The sequence below is a fragment of the Manis pentadactyla genome, chromosome 4 (genome assembly GCF_030020395.1).
Source record: "Manis pentadactyla isolate mManPen7 chromosome 4, mManPen7.hap1, whole genome shotgun sequence".
In the NCBI taxonomy this organism is placed as follows: domain Eukaryota; kingdom Metazoa; phylum Chordata; class Mammalia; order Pholidota; family Manidae; genus Manis; species Manis pentadactyla.
The window spans coordinates 25,482,438-25,497,103 of NC_080022.1; the positions used below are offsets into that span (position 1 = coordinate 25,482,438).

General features: G+C 47.7%; 2 protein-coding genes across 5 annotated transcripts in view; one reads left to right on the plus strand and one right to left on the minus strand.

Moving 5' to 3' along the window:
- The window catches only part of CSMD2 (CUB and Sushi multiple domains 2), a 598,906-nt gene that overhangs the window by 310,739 nt on the left and 273,501 nt on the right, over window positions 1-14,666 (minus strand). The window lies entirely within an intron of this gene.
- HMGB4 (high mobility group box 4) lies at window positions 12,478-13,005 on the plus strand. Its single transcript, XM_036885179.2, has one exon. The coding sequence runs from the start codon at window positions 12,478-12,480 to the stop codon at window positions 13,003-13,005; it is 528 nt and encodes a 175-aa protein (XP_036741074.2).

The following is a 14,666-nucleotide window of genomic DNA, read 5'->3' on the forward strand; positions in this document are numbered from 1 at the left end:
GCCTTGGGGGTTGGCAAACGATGCCAAGGCAAAGGTGACCTCCACTCCTGCTTCCCCTGACCAGGCTACCTCTCATCCCTGAAGCAAGCCTTTGTTGACGCAGCCTTGACACCCAGTCTCGTCACAAATGATTTCCCTACCAGTTTTCCTTTAGCCAAATACCTAGGACTCTTGCTATGTCAAGATGTCAAGATAAACCCTTTACCCAAGACATCCTTGATGTTACACGGTTTCCAGGAACTGGGTAAATGCCTGGGAAGAACTTCCAACTGTTTACTGAGTTAGACACTGAGCCAGGCACCGGGGTGCAAGCATGAGCAGGACAGAGCTGGTCCCTGCCCCATGGGACTGACTCAGTGGGTACAGGTGTTTTGCTCACTCATACCTAATATTTAGGAAGAAATTCTTTTTAGTGATTCCCCTTCATGGAGTCATTCCAAAGCATTCAATTTAGTTTCCATAGATGCAACTCTATTTCCTTTCACACTCATATTTCATCAGTTTATGTGATGTTTAATTTAAATCACATAATTACAATAACAAGTGTGACTGGCACCGAGAGAACTGGCAACAAATCCATCTGATTCTCAGAAAGTGCAAGACTCAGCTGGTGGGAGCACAAGGCACAGAGACTCTGGGGGCTGAGGGGTGTGGGGGATGGCCTGCAGGTGGCCAGCGCTGAGAGTGCCCAGGGTATCGGGCAGGAAGATCTGTCAAGGCCACGGGGGTGTGGCTACTCCAGGGTGCTGCCTTGGTGGAGATGGTAAAGAGCACTTTCATCATACATGCTTTGTGAATGAATGAATGCATGCATGCATTAATGAATGAATAAATGAATGAATGAACGAATATCAGTCTCTTGCTTTCAATAGTGGGGCATCTTTCCTAATTACATTCCCTTTGCAATCAGGAGAGTGGGAACCAGCTAAAATTAAAATCTCCTTTGAGAAGGACCTCACAGGGCTTCCAGGTCCAGTGCCCAGCTATGTGTGAATCCTACTACAGCATCCCTAACAAGATCAGTCAGGATGTGTTTTGAATGTTTCCAAAGATCAAGAACTCACCTGCTGGCCAAATTCTCCCCTCCTCTTCAATCTCCCCACCATCTCTATAGCCACTTCCTGCTCATCCTTCAGATGGTGTGTTGCAGCCACTGCTCCAGGTAGCCAGGTGGGCTTCTCCGGTACCTCGTGACACCTGCACTTTCTCTATCACAGGGTTCATCTCACCAAAGTCCTTCAGGGGTCTGCCTCATGCACCAGATCGTGAGCTCCCTGAACATATGAGCTGTTTCTTTCCTGTTCAGTTCTTTCCTCAGCACCTTGCAGAGTGCCTGACACATGCAAAGGACTCAGTAAACTTGACTTGCTGGGAGAAGGAATGCTTGAATGAATGAACAGATGAATGAGAGCCTGCTGGTGAAAGCAGAGGGCATGTGTGGGAAAATCGAGGAAAAGGCAGGGAGCAGGCAAGTAGGGAGACAGCAGGGAGGGCCTTCAGGGCCGCCCTGGGTATCATCTTGGCTTCCCATGAAGACATGCTAGTTCTCCCCCTCGGGCCCTCGGGCCTTGCCGTGCTCCCCATTCACTTGGCAGCTGCCGGGACCTTTATGGGCACTCTTCTCACCCTGAGGTATCCCCAACACAGCAACAGTGGAGTATGGTAATCAATGTGGGCAAATGTTCCTTCCTCCCCAGAAGCAACTCAGGAAACTCAACCAGTATCGGGGCTCTTCCCGCTTGGCTAATGGTTAGCACCAGGGAACCCAAGGGAACACACGAGGCACATCCCGTGAACGCTTTTCCTCCCGATGCACTGCTCTCTGGACCGTATGTGTCCGAGTCTAGGAGTGCTGGGGGATTGGGCTCCTGGCTGTGTTTGCCATGGAGATGAGGCACCATCACGATGTCCTGGGGCTTGCGTAGTGGGGGTGGCACACGGAGAAGGTCTGGGAGTGGTTTGGGGTATCAGTTCTCCCCACACCTAGCTCAGCTGCTCACTGCTGGGTGAGGCATTTCCAGGGCCCATGATGCTCAAGAGAATGGAATGGGGCTGGGATGGACGTGGAACTGGTGCCAGGTGCTGAGCTCTGGGCAAGGGGGTGAGATGGATACCGGCAACCTTCCGGGAGATGCCAATTCTCCTTTTCTGTCTCCAGGTCCCAGTCAGACAGCTGACACTTTTCTGAGTGCTAGAAGCCTTTCAAGATCAGTCTCAACGCACAGCTTCAGAAACAGTCCCCCACCTGACCTCAGGCCACAGCTGTTGGGACCCAGGTGGCCAAGTGACCTAAGCGGGGCCAATCAGCTGAAGGCACTGTGTACTCACTCAGAGGAACAGAAGCCCCCACAGCCTGCCTTTCCCTCAGGGAGAGTGGGAAAGGGGTGTCCCAGCATGGTTTCTCCCCGCTCTGTTGCTACCCCCACAACCCCATCACCTTACGTGTTCTGTCCTGCACCTTGTATGTTGCCCTCCTGCGGGTCCTGCTCCCATCAGACCAGGACAGAACCTAAGAACAGCCTCGGCCCTGACCAGCTGTGGGCCCTCAGCTGCCCATTCCCGCCCCCAGCCCCAGTCTCTGTTAGGTTTGAGCTGAGATCCAGCCTGGAGACCTGAGGGTCCCCAAGGATGCTACCTAAGTCCTAAGATGTTAAAGCCTACCACCATCAGGCTCGGCCCAGGAACAGGGTGAAGGCCTTAGGAGCCTGGGGACCAAGGCATGCTCACACTCTACGTGGGCCCGGCCCCTTCCTGGTTCAGGTCTCTGCCCTGGTGGAGATGCCACCTGCCTGGTTCCCCTACATAGAGACAATAGGTTTAAGAAGATTAAAAGGTAAGGGCCAGACCTCTGGAATCAGACAAGCCCATATTTGAATCTAGGCTCCACTGTTTGTTAGCTGTGTAAATGTGGGCATGTGCTGTCACTTCTCTGAGCCTCGATTTTCTCATCTGTGCAATGGGATACCTGTGAACAGCCATGCTTGTGTATATAACGTGTTCATGACTATGCCTGACACACAGTAGGTGCTTCACAAATGTGAACTATTTTCCTCCCTTGCTTAGCTCTGAGCAGAGAGGGGATGGGATCTTATCAGTGCCTTGAACCCCACCCTCCAGAGTGCACAGGGATTACACATGCCCCAGTGGCCTGGCCTCGGTTTCCCTGGGGAGGTAACTGGGGACAAAACAGTGCAGGGAGGGAAGGACAGGGCACTCTGTGGCAGCCTGCGTATCTGGTACACCTGGCAGCCACCCTCCCTCTCTCCCTCGGTGGCCCTGGCCCCTGGTGACCCAGCCTTGCCCATCTTCCGCCTGGCACTGGCAGACACGACTCGGGGAAGGGCCTGCTCCTCCAGGGGAGGGGGCGATGTATGCCTCGCAGAGGCCTCGGGGGTTGCTTGGCTAATACTTCTCATCCAGAGGAAATGTTTGCAGACGGCTTATTGGGGAGCCTCCTCCCACACTGGCCTTGCCTGCCACTCGACTGCCACTCTGAGCTGGAGCCTCTCTGATGCCCCCACCCGCTCCAGGAGGCAGCTAGCCAGCCCTGCCTGGGAGCTCAGCAGCTCTGAAGCTCTGGCTGAGGGAGTGAGCCTCCCAGTAGGCCAGAGAATGGATGGGCTAAAACATCTCAGGGGTGCTAAGGTCAGGGGGTCAGATGCAGCTGGATTCTGATTCTGCCTCCACATCCACTGGCTGTGTGACCTTGGAGAGGTTGCTTTACCTCTCTGAAACTTTTTCGTCCCAGTGTGTATCTCAGTGCAATGTGACAGTTAAAGGTGATACAGTGATGCCCATCAACTCCAGCTAAGGCTGCAAGACACGGTGGCAACTAACCTTGGTCGTGTCTTATCTCTGCAGCAAGGCAGCCTCATGGGCTCAGGGACTCACAGTTGTGAACAGAAAGCAGTTTGGGGTAGAAATTAAGCACATGGGCTCTGGGAGGTGCCTAGGTTCAAGTCTCAATGCTAAACTTACCAGCTGTCTAACATTGGGCAAGTAACTGACCTGCTTGGTGCCTCAGTTTCCCCATTTATTTAATAAGAATAACAGCAGCACCCACCTTGTAGGGCTGTTATTGGGTATAAGGTTCTCAGTACAGTGCTTGGCATATAGCACGTGCTTAAAAAGCATTTGCTATAATTATCGAGGGCCCATGATGTACTGATGCTGTGCATATATATCTGAATAGCGAGCCAGAGGTCCAGTCATAAGTGGAGCCAGACCAAGTAAAGCAGGAGGAAGGAGGCAGGAAGGAGAGAACTGAAAAACAGGACAGGAGAGTTCCTGCCTTCTCACATCGCTCACCCCCATCACATCTGGGTTAATGCCTTACACTTTTGATGTCTAGTGGCAGAAATTCAAGTTAATCAGCCTGGAATAGAGAAGAAATTACTGGCTGCTCTAGCCAAACCCTAGCTGGCCCTGAGGATGACTAGACCCAGGAACTCAAATGACACAAGGCTCCTCTCTCTCTGCCCCATCTCTGTCATGTTCTGTGGCGGCTGACTTCATTCTATTGCAAATAGAAGGCTGCTTGAGGCTGGAACCATGGCCACCCTTAGGAGCTCTGATTCATCCTCTCACTTTCATCTGCAGACAGAAGACAGATTAGAGAAGGCTCAGCAGAGCGCTCTCATTAGCCCAGCTGCGGATGTGCCCACTCCTGGGGCCAAGGGCATAGGTCCTCCTAGAACCCTGTGACTGGTTGGAGGGACAGTTCTCCAAAAGAAGGGAGGGGTGGGAGCCAGGCAGACAAAATGAAAGATGTTCACTGTGGTTGAAAGAGGCTAGGAGTTGGACGGGAAGATCAGGGCCCACTTTTCCTACTCTGTGCTGTTAAGGGGCCCATGAGGGGTATCCACAGATCACCATGGCGATTATCTCCCGAAAGTTGGTCTTATTCTACATCTTGTCATCTCCCCCTTTGCTGCATCCTGCCAGCGGTAAGCTAGCATGCCTCACCTCCACTATGCGAATCCCATTCTTGTCCCTGATCCTCTGCCCCATTTCCCATCCACCTGTCCACCACTGGGCTGGGTGCTGGCACCTCACTTCACTTCAGCCAGCCTCTTCCCTCGGGAGTGATGAGGCTCCATGTGTTCTGTAAATGCTGGTGTGGTTCTGTGGGCCTCCAGGTCAGTCTACCTGTGGGACTCTGGGCATCCTATAAACTGGGGATAACTTGATAGATCCACCTGGAATGAGGATCAATCCAGATGAGAAAAATCTCCCCTAAATCCCTTAAGTGTTAAGATGTAGACACCGTATATTCCTTCCACCTGCCAACCTCCTGCAACACCTGACGTTGTTCCTCTCCAGTGTCGTCCTCTCCGTGGCCCCAGCCAAGGGAGTTCCAAGTGTACCTGTAGAGGCTTAACCCACAGACTCAGAGTCAGACCGACCTGAGTTTGAACCCCTGGCTCTGCCATTTGCTGTTGTATGGTCCTGGACAAATTAATCTCTTTCTCTAGGCTTCTGAAGATGATACACCTAAAGCATTATCATCGCTTTTATTACAATACCATGGTCACATATGATTAACAGTTCTTGGCATGAGGTCAGTGTCCAAGAGCCGCTGTCTGGTTGCTTATGACGCTGCCTTCCCCCATCAGCCTGGCTTCCAGGAGATTTCAGATGCCTCTACCCCACCTTCCTTCCTAAGGCAAATCCATTCCATCCTTCAAATACTGCTTATCAGCAGCCATCAAAGAAATAGTTAAATGCACCAGCAAATCACAGGTATTTATTGAGGGAGGGGGTCTGTGTGTGTGTGTGTGTGTGTGTGTGTTAGTTAAATGAGTGAATGAGCTGAAAGATTATGTGTGAATTAATTAGTAAGCAAACGAGTGAATTAGTGACCTAATGAGTCAGGGAGTGAGTGAAGAAGGCTGTATAAAATTGAGTCGATCATGCACCATGCTCCCTTAACTAATCCAATAAGCATCGGTGTAGATTATTCATCTTTATTAAGACATGCAGGAGTTAAGAATAGCACAGGAACATTATAGACCACCAGCTGGATGAGAAAGATACTATGTTCATATCCTAGTGCTGCTTTAAAAATTACTACAAATTTAATGGCTTGAAACAACACAGATCTATTATCTTTCAATGCTGGAGGTCAGAAGTCCAAAATGAGTATCATGGGGCCAAGGTGTCTGCAGAGCTGTGCTCCCTCTGGAGCTGTATACATTTGCTTGCCTTTTCCTGCTTCTAGTGGCCACCTTGTTTCTTGGCTTGTGGTCTCTTTCCCGATCGTCAGAGCCAGCAGCATAGCACCCTCAAATCTCTGACTCTGACCCTTAGCATCAGCCATCCCATGTCTGTCTCTAACTCTGACACTCCTGCCTTCCTCTTGTCCTCTTATGAGGACCCCTGTGATTACACCAGGCTTGCCTGGGTAACCCAGGATAATCTCATCTCAAAATCCTCAACATAATCACATTTGCAAAGTCTCTTTTGCCACCTAAGATGACATATTCCCAGGCTTTGAGTTAGGATGAGGACATCTTGTGGAGCCACTATTCTATCTACCACAGAGAGCCTGCTCCGAGGGCAGGTGCAGCCACTGGTGCCCACCCCACAGGAGCAGGGGCAGGAGCAGCATGGGGAAAGCATCCGAGCAGCCATCAAATGCCCATGCTAAGCGCTTTTGCTCTTCTTCTTGTTAAGAAGCCCTGGGATTTTTAAAAGCTGCTCAGGTGGTTCCAACCTGCCCCCAAACCCGAGGAACATGATAAACAGAAGATATGCCAAGAGCATATGCTGCTGCCCTGGAGGGTAAGTCTGCCCTTGACTCCTGGAGAAGGGTCAAGAGCACTGTGTCTCAACCCTGGATGCACTTTACTGTCAGCTGGGAGATTTTTTTTCTTTTTTTTTTGAAATCTGTCAAACTTTTTTATTGTGGCAATATACATACATAACATAAATTTGGCATTTTAAGCATTTTTAAGTGCATAGGTCAGTGGCTTTAAGTATATTCACATTTTTGTGCAACCATCCCCACCATTCATTCCCAGAACTTTTTCATTTTCCCACACTAAAACTCCATACTCATTAAATAATAACTCCCTACTGCCCCTTCTTCCTAGCTCCTGGTAATTACCATTCTGCTTCCTATCTCTGAATTTGACTATTCAAGGTCCCTCATATTAGTAAAACTATACATTTTTTTGTATCATTAATCTACAATTACATGAGCGACATTATGGTTACTAGACTCCCCCCATCATTAAGTCCCCACCACAAACCCCATTACAGTCACTCTTCATCAGTGTAGTAAGATGCTATAGAATCACTACTTGTCTTCTCTGTGTTGTACAGCCCTCCCCGTGCCCTCCACTTCCTACATTATGTCTGCTAATCGTAATGCCCTCTTTCCCCCCCTTGTCCCTCCCTTCCCACCCATCCTCCCCAATGCCTTTCCCTTTGGTAACTGTTAGTCCATTCTTGGGTTCTGTGAGTCTGCTGCTGTTTTGCTACTTCATTTTTTTTCTTTGTTCTTATACTCCACAGATGAGTGAAATCATTTGATACTTGTCTTTTTCCACCTGGCTTATTTCACTGAGCATAATACCCTCTAGCTCCATCCATGTTGTTGCAAATGGTAGGATTTGTTTTCTTCTTATGGCTGAATAATATTTCATTGTGTATATGTACCACATCTTCTTTATCCATTCATCTGCTGATGAACACTTAGGTTGCTTCTATTTCTTGGCTATTGTAAATAGTGCTGTGATAAACATAGGGGTGCATATGTCTTTTTCAAACTGGGCTGCATTCTTAGGGTAAATTCCTAGGAGTGGAATTCCTAGGTCAAATGGTATTTCTATTTTTAGTTTTTTGAGGAACCTCCATACTACTTTCCACAGTGGTTGAACTAATTTATGTTCCCACCAGCAGTGCAGGAGGGTTCCCCTTTCTCCACATCCTCGCCAACATTTGTTGTTGCTTGTCTTTTGGATGGTGACGATCCTTACTGGTGTGAGGTGATATCTCAGTGTGGTTTTAATTTGCATTTCTCTGATGATTAGTGATGTGGAGCATCTTTTCATTTGCCTGTTGGCCATCTGAATTTCTTCTTTGGAGAAGTGTCTGTTCAGTTCCTCTGCCTATTTTTTAAACTGGATTATTTGCTTTTTGTTTGTTGAGGTGTGTGAGCTCTTTATATAGTTTGGATGTCAATCTTTTATTGGACCTGTCATTTATGAATATATTCTCCCAAACAGTAGGATGTGTTTTTGTTCTATTGATGATGTCCTTTGCTGTACAGAAGCTTTTCAGCTTGATATAGTCCCACTTGTTCATCTTTGCTTTTGTTTCCCTTGCCCAGGGGGATATGTTCATGAAGAAGTTGCTCATGTTTATGTCCAAGAGATTTTTGCCTATCTTTTTTTCTAAGAGTGTTATGGTTTCATGACTTACATTCAGGTCTTTGATCCATTTCGAGTTTACTTTTGTGTATGGAGTTAGACAATAATCCAGTTTCATTCTCTTACATGTAGCTGTCTAGTTTTGCCAACACCAGCTGTTGAAGAGGCTGTCATTTCCCCATTGTATATCCATGGCTCCTTTATCGTATATTAATTGACCATATATGTTTGGATTAATGTCTGGACTCTCTATTCTGTTCCACTGGTCTGTGGCTCTGTTTTTGTGCCAGTACCAAATTGTCTTGATTACTGTGGCTTTGTAATAGAGTTTGAAGTTGGGAAGCAAGATACCCCCTGCTTTATTCTTCCTTCTCAGGATTGCTTTGGCTATTTGGGGTCTTTTGTGGTTCCATATGAATTTTAGAACTATTTGTTCCAGTTCGTTGAAGAATGCTGTTGGTATTTTGATAGGGATTGCATTGAATCTGTAGATTGTTTTAGGCAGGATGGCCATTTTGACGATATTAATTCTTCCTAGCCAAGAGCAAATGGGATGAATTTCCATTTGTTAGTGTCCTCTTTAATTTCTCTTAAGAGTGTCTTGTAATTTTCAGGGTATACGTCTTTCACTTCCTTGGTTAGGTTTATTCCTAGGTATTTTATTCTTTTTGAGGCAATTGTGAATGGAATTGTTTTCCTGATTTCTCTTTCTGCTAGCTCATCACTAGTGTATAGGAAAGCAACAGATTTCTGTGTATTAATTTTGTATCCTGCAACTTTGTTGTATTCCAATATTAGTTCTAGTAGTTTTGGCGTTGAGTCTTTAGGGTTTTTTATGTACAATATCATGTCATCTGCAAATAGTGACAGTTTGACTTCTTCTTTACAAATCTGGATTCCTTGTATTTCTTTGTTTTGTCTGATTGCCATGGCTAGGACCTCCGGTACTATGTTGAATAACAGTTGGGAGAGTGGGCATCCCTGTCTTGTTTCCAATCTTAGGTGAAAAGCTTTCAGCTTCTCGCTGTTAAGTATGATGTTGGCTGTGGGTTTGCCATATTTGGCCTTTATTATGTTGAGGTACTTGCCCTCTATACCAATTCTGTTGAGAGTTTTTATCACGGATGGATGTTGAATTTTGTCAAATGCTTTTTCAGCATCTATGGAGATGATGTGGTTTTTGTCCTTCTTTTTGTTGATGTGGTGGATGATGTTGATGGATTTTCGAATGTTGTACCACCCTTGCATGTGAAGTTTTACTGGGGCACAACCACACTTGTCTAATTACACATCGTCTGTGGCTGCTTTTGAGCTGCCATGGCAGAGCTGAGTATTTGCAGCAGAAACCATGTGGCCCATAAAGCCAAAATATTTACTCTCTGGCCCTCCAGACCAGTGCCCCTGCTTAGAGGTGATCTCATAATAAAGGGTTACTAGCTGTCTCTACCTCGGCCATGGGGCATTGTCCTGCCACTGTCCTGGCAGGCACACTTGCCCCTGCAAACCACTGGAAGCTCTGTGGAGCCCTGATATCCTTCTACCTTTCACTGATGCCCATACTTGTACATTTAACCCACCTTCATGGCTGATCATGATGGAGGGCTTGAAACATGGCACATCAATCAGGGTCCCAGCAGGAAACATATGGCCATTCAAATTAGAATAATTCAAGGAGTGTTTAATAAAGAGGCTATTTACAGAGGGAAGCGCAAGGTATAGGAAAGCCCCAAGGGACAGCAGAGTCCTCAGAGGCTAGTAAAAGCAGAGCCCTTACCACTCTTGGCAGGAGGGGACAAGGAGAGGGAGCAATTCCTGAACCTAGAAGGAGAGTTGTTTAGAGAGGATACTTTAAGAAGAGCTGAGACCTTCGGTCCAGGGATGGAGAGCCAGCTCCAGGTGACTCTGCGGAAGGGAGCCAGGAGAATAAATGCCTGACTTCATTTTCCTCTCTCCCTCATCTCCTGCTGGGGTCCCCATTGGTCAAACTGAAATGGAAGCCAGTGGCCATGCGATGCATTGATGTGGTCCATATGGGTCAGCTTCCAAGGTCAGAGAGCAAGGTTAGAAAGGAGATCTGGAAGGCAAACCTCAGATACCAGCACACACAGCACTGACTTAGAAAGCCAGGTGTACCTACCCTTTCTCAGCTCCCCCAAAGAATGCCCTCACTTCCTCCCTTCAAGTTGGGAATGTTGGCCCAAACACCAAAGTGTTGCCACAGCATCTCCCTTTTACTACCTTCCCTTCCTACATCTGCTACGTTCCAGATGGTTATCGTGGGGTTAATCTTCCTGGATCTTATCATCATAAGAGAGGCAGAAGGTCATGAACAGAGGCATAGATAAGATTCTCCAGCAGAATCGGATTAATATCAATAGCCATTAGCCAAGATCTTCCTCACAACCACCCCTTCCATCTCTGGCAGGAGTTATGTCTCATACAACTCTGTAACCCAGCTCAAATCCAACAAGCAGGTGGGCCAACTTCTGACCCCTGGGGAGAAAGAACCAGCGAAAACTGTTACTTAGGCTAGAAATATTCTCAAAGTAATGTATTCCCACTGGCCAGACCCGTCTGCCCCCACCACTAGCCCTGAATTCCTCAGCTGGAATCTGCTATCTTATAGGCCCCCAAAATCCAGCCCCAAAACTACAGCATGTCATCTAGTGGGTCGAGAAATCATGGAACTCATAAGCTAACAGGAATGCAGGGGCTAGCTTAGGTAGCCCTGCCACTTTATTGGAGAACAGAAGCTAGAATTCAGGATTGGGGACTCTAATCAATTTCCATCTTTCATAGAAGAAGGAAGCTGAAGTCAGTCTTGGAGCCCTAATAATGGACATGGGGTTGCCTTATGGACCCAAGTTTCCCTGTCAGGCTCAGTTGCTGAGGCCACATGCTGGGACCCTTGGCCCCTCAGGCAGCAGCTCTGTGGGGGCAGGCAGACTTGAGTCAGGCAAATGGGTCCGAATCCAGACTCCCACTTGTTAGTGGCTGTTTTACCTCCAACAGGTTAATTTTTATGTTAACAAGGCTCAGTTTCCTGGTCCTATAAATTTGGCACTATCACTAGACTGCTGAGCTATATTAACTCCAATACCACACAGACAAGACCTTGCTGTGTCCACAGGTCAACAGATGACACTTTCATTGTTTTTTATTTCCCTCCAGTTGGAAGACTGGTAGGAGATTTGTAACTGCCTTTACAAAAAAGGAGAAGCCACCTAGTCTGAGTGTAGTTGTTAGAACTCTGTGCTCTAACCCCAAGACACAGGGGCCCCTAAAATGACGGCAGGGAGGCCTCCTGATAGGCTATGGATTCAATCTCATTTGTCATGGACTCAGTGTAATTAGTAAAATCTCAAGGTTCTCATTTTTCCCCACACTCCTAAATTTCTTCAGAGAAATGAAGAGTTCAGACTTGTAGCCCAAGTGTTCTGGTTTTAAATTAGACAACTTTGTCTTGACAGGAAACGAGTCAGAGCCGTCATCCCAATTATTTTTGGAGTTACTACTAGACTCTTTGTATGGTATGAACTGCCCCCGTTCAAGGCAAACAGAAAGACTTCACATTTTATCATGACAACTCTGGAGCCATCCACCTCCTTGTGTTTGTTATTTCTAGCCTGTCTTTGGAAGATAGGAGGTGGCATCTTGACAATCTATAGTGAGGAAGGCAGACCCTGTGCCTTCACTACATCTGAGTGACTGAAACTTCCCCAAACTGAGCAAAACCCATTGCCTCCAGGAAGCCAATGAGGAATATTCCAGGGGAAGTAGCAGCTCCAGAGCCTTCTCTGGATGAACTGCCATCTTTCATGAGAAGCAGAAATGGACCATCGAGTGGCTGACCAGTAAGGGTACCTGTATGCAAATGCCACAGGCACTGGCTAGGAGTGGTAAGCTTGTGAGTGATGTCACAATGCCCTCTTCTGACCTAGTAATGCCACCACCCCTGAAAAGTCCCACCCCTGACGGCAGCTCTCACAGACAGAAAGATTCACTGCAAGTAGAGGACCTTCTACGTTGCTCCTGGAGCGTGGAGACAGAAGTCTCTGCTGTCCAAGTTACTGAATCCAGAAAAAAAAATAACCTTATGAACATGGGAAAAGAAGTTCAGCAGAGGCCCAAGGTAAATGTCTCTTCTTACATCCACTTTTTGCTGAATTACAGAAACAAGTTCAAGGAGCAGCAGCCAAACACCTCCCTTAGCTTTAAAGAATTCTCTAGAAACTGTTCGGAAAAATGGAGGTCCATCTCAAAGCACGAAAAGGCCCAATATGAAGCCCTAGCTGAGCTCGACAAAGCCCGATACCAGGAAGAGATGATGAATTACAGGGGCAAGAAGAAACAGAGAAAGCGGGACCCCAGGGCCCCTAGGCGGCCTCCATCATCCTTCCTGATCTTCTGCCAAGACCACTATGCCCAGCTGAAGAGGGAGAATCCAGACTGGTCGGTGGTGGAGGTGACAAAGGCCTCAGCGAAGATGTGGTCTATGAAGACAGAGGTCGACAAGCAGCCATACCAACAAAGAGCAGCTTTCCTGAGAGCTACGTACCAAGAGGAACTGGAAGTCTACCGTGAACAACAGAAAGCCAGGAAGAACCTCCACGGGTTGGCTGAGAACTAGCTCAGAGCAAAAACTGACTCCAACAAAGCAGATGGGTCCAATTAGAAATAAAATGCCATCTGACTGTATTGCCCGTCCCTGGTCTTGTGTGCGGTGTCAGAGCAGCCGGTGCTGGGGCTTTGGGGGAGTGGGGTGGCCAAGCTGAGATTGGAGTTTGGGAACTGATCCTGGGGAGGCGCTCCTGGGGAGGCACTGGCTTTGAAGGAAGAGGCAACAGTGTCCAAAGGGTGGTCACTGCCTCTGGGGCTTGGCTTGGGCAGGTGGGGAGAGAGTCTCTGGGTGGAGAGAAGCTAGAAGTCATGGAGGTAGGAGCATCCTGGTTCCCAGGGGTTACCCAAAGTGGAGAATCCTACTCAGAATCAAGTGCACCCACACCCTTCTCACCAGAAGGGCCAGAAGATTTGGATTTCAGGGAAGACTCCTGATTCAGGCCCCAGCAGAGGTTGTGAAACTGAAGTTCTGGGGCGCCTTTGGGGATTCTGTTGAGCCAGTAATTCCAGAACTGGTCTCCAGCAAGCCTTCGATACCACTCATGGGCCAGGATGAGAACTCCAGTGGTAGCCTCTGCTCTAGTCAGGATGAAGCTCAGGGCTGATTTTACACAGACAGGCATCTCACTCTGCCCCAAGTCCTATAGCTCGTAGAGAACCCCGTCATCATTTTGGGGGGCATCTACGAAACCATTTTTCTATGGTTATGACCATAACACACACAGAATGGACATTTGTTATCTGAATGACCACCAACACCCGTTCCTCCCCCAGACACCCATTCCTTTTCCTCTTGCTCATGGTACCCCAGCTCCATGCTGACCGAGGCTTGATCAGATGGAATCCTCCTGCCACAGCGACTGGGTCAGTGATGGGCATGTGTCCCAAGATGGTTCAATCAGAGGGGATCTCAGGACTCAGCAAGGAGTCTAGGGGAGGATGCAGCCCTGTGGCTGTTGCCAGCGACTTCCTCATTCTCAGGCCAAAATGTTAGTCCCTTTGGCATCAGAGCTAAGTCTGGGACTTTTTATTGAAGATGAGCCTGCACATTTCATTTTTTCTCTACAACAGTTTGAGTTAGGTTTTCTGCCACTTAAAATGAGTCAAAACTGGTAATTTGACGCAAATGGGATTGTTCTGTGTCTGTACTATATTTCTCAGGCCACAATATACTGTGGGTAATGTTTCATACCAATCAATGTAGATTGCTATGGACTATTTTGAAATGACTCTTGACTTCTTGACATCAAAGAGACTTGGCCAAAATGCAAAACTGCTTTTTTTGTCACCACGTTACGGATGGAACAGACTTTCCCTGATTGCACCTCTAATCCCTGTTCCACAATGGACTACACTTGGTACTCCGCTGCTGTTTAAACTTTTACTTTCAAAACAAAAGTAAAAATACACATATTTTTGGAAAGTCTTTTAGAACTGGGTGAGCCTTTAGGGAGTGGGAGGTAATATTGGGGAATGATTTAGAAATCCAGGGTCTGGTTCCAGACAGGTCATTTATGGAGGACTCCCACATGCCAGACCCTGTGCTAGGAACCAGGAGGCACACCATGGCCTCCTGTTAGGTTCCAGCCCGCCAAGAACTTTCCTTCTGATGACAGAGATGTGGCCATAAACCACAGCACTATAAGGCATGATGGCAGTGAAGCTATACCA

Coding starts and splice junctions, on each gene's coding strand:
- HMGB4 (XM_036885179.2), top strand. CDS start 12,478: ATGGGAAAAGAAGTTCAGCAGAGGCCCAAGGTAAATGTCTCTTCTTAC.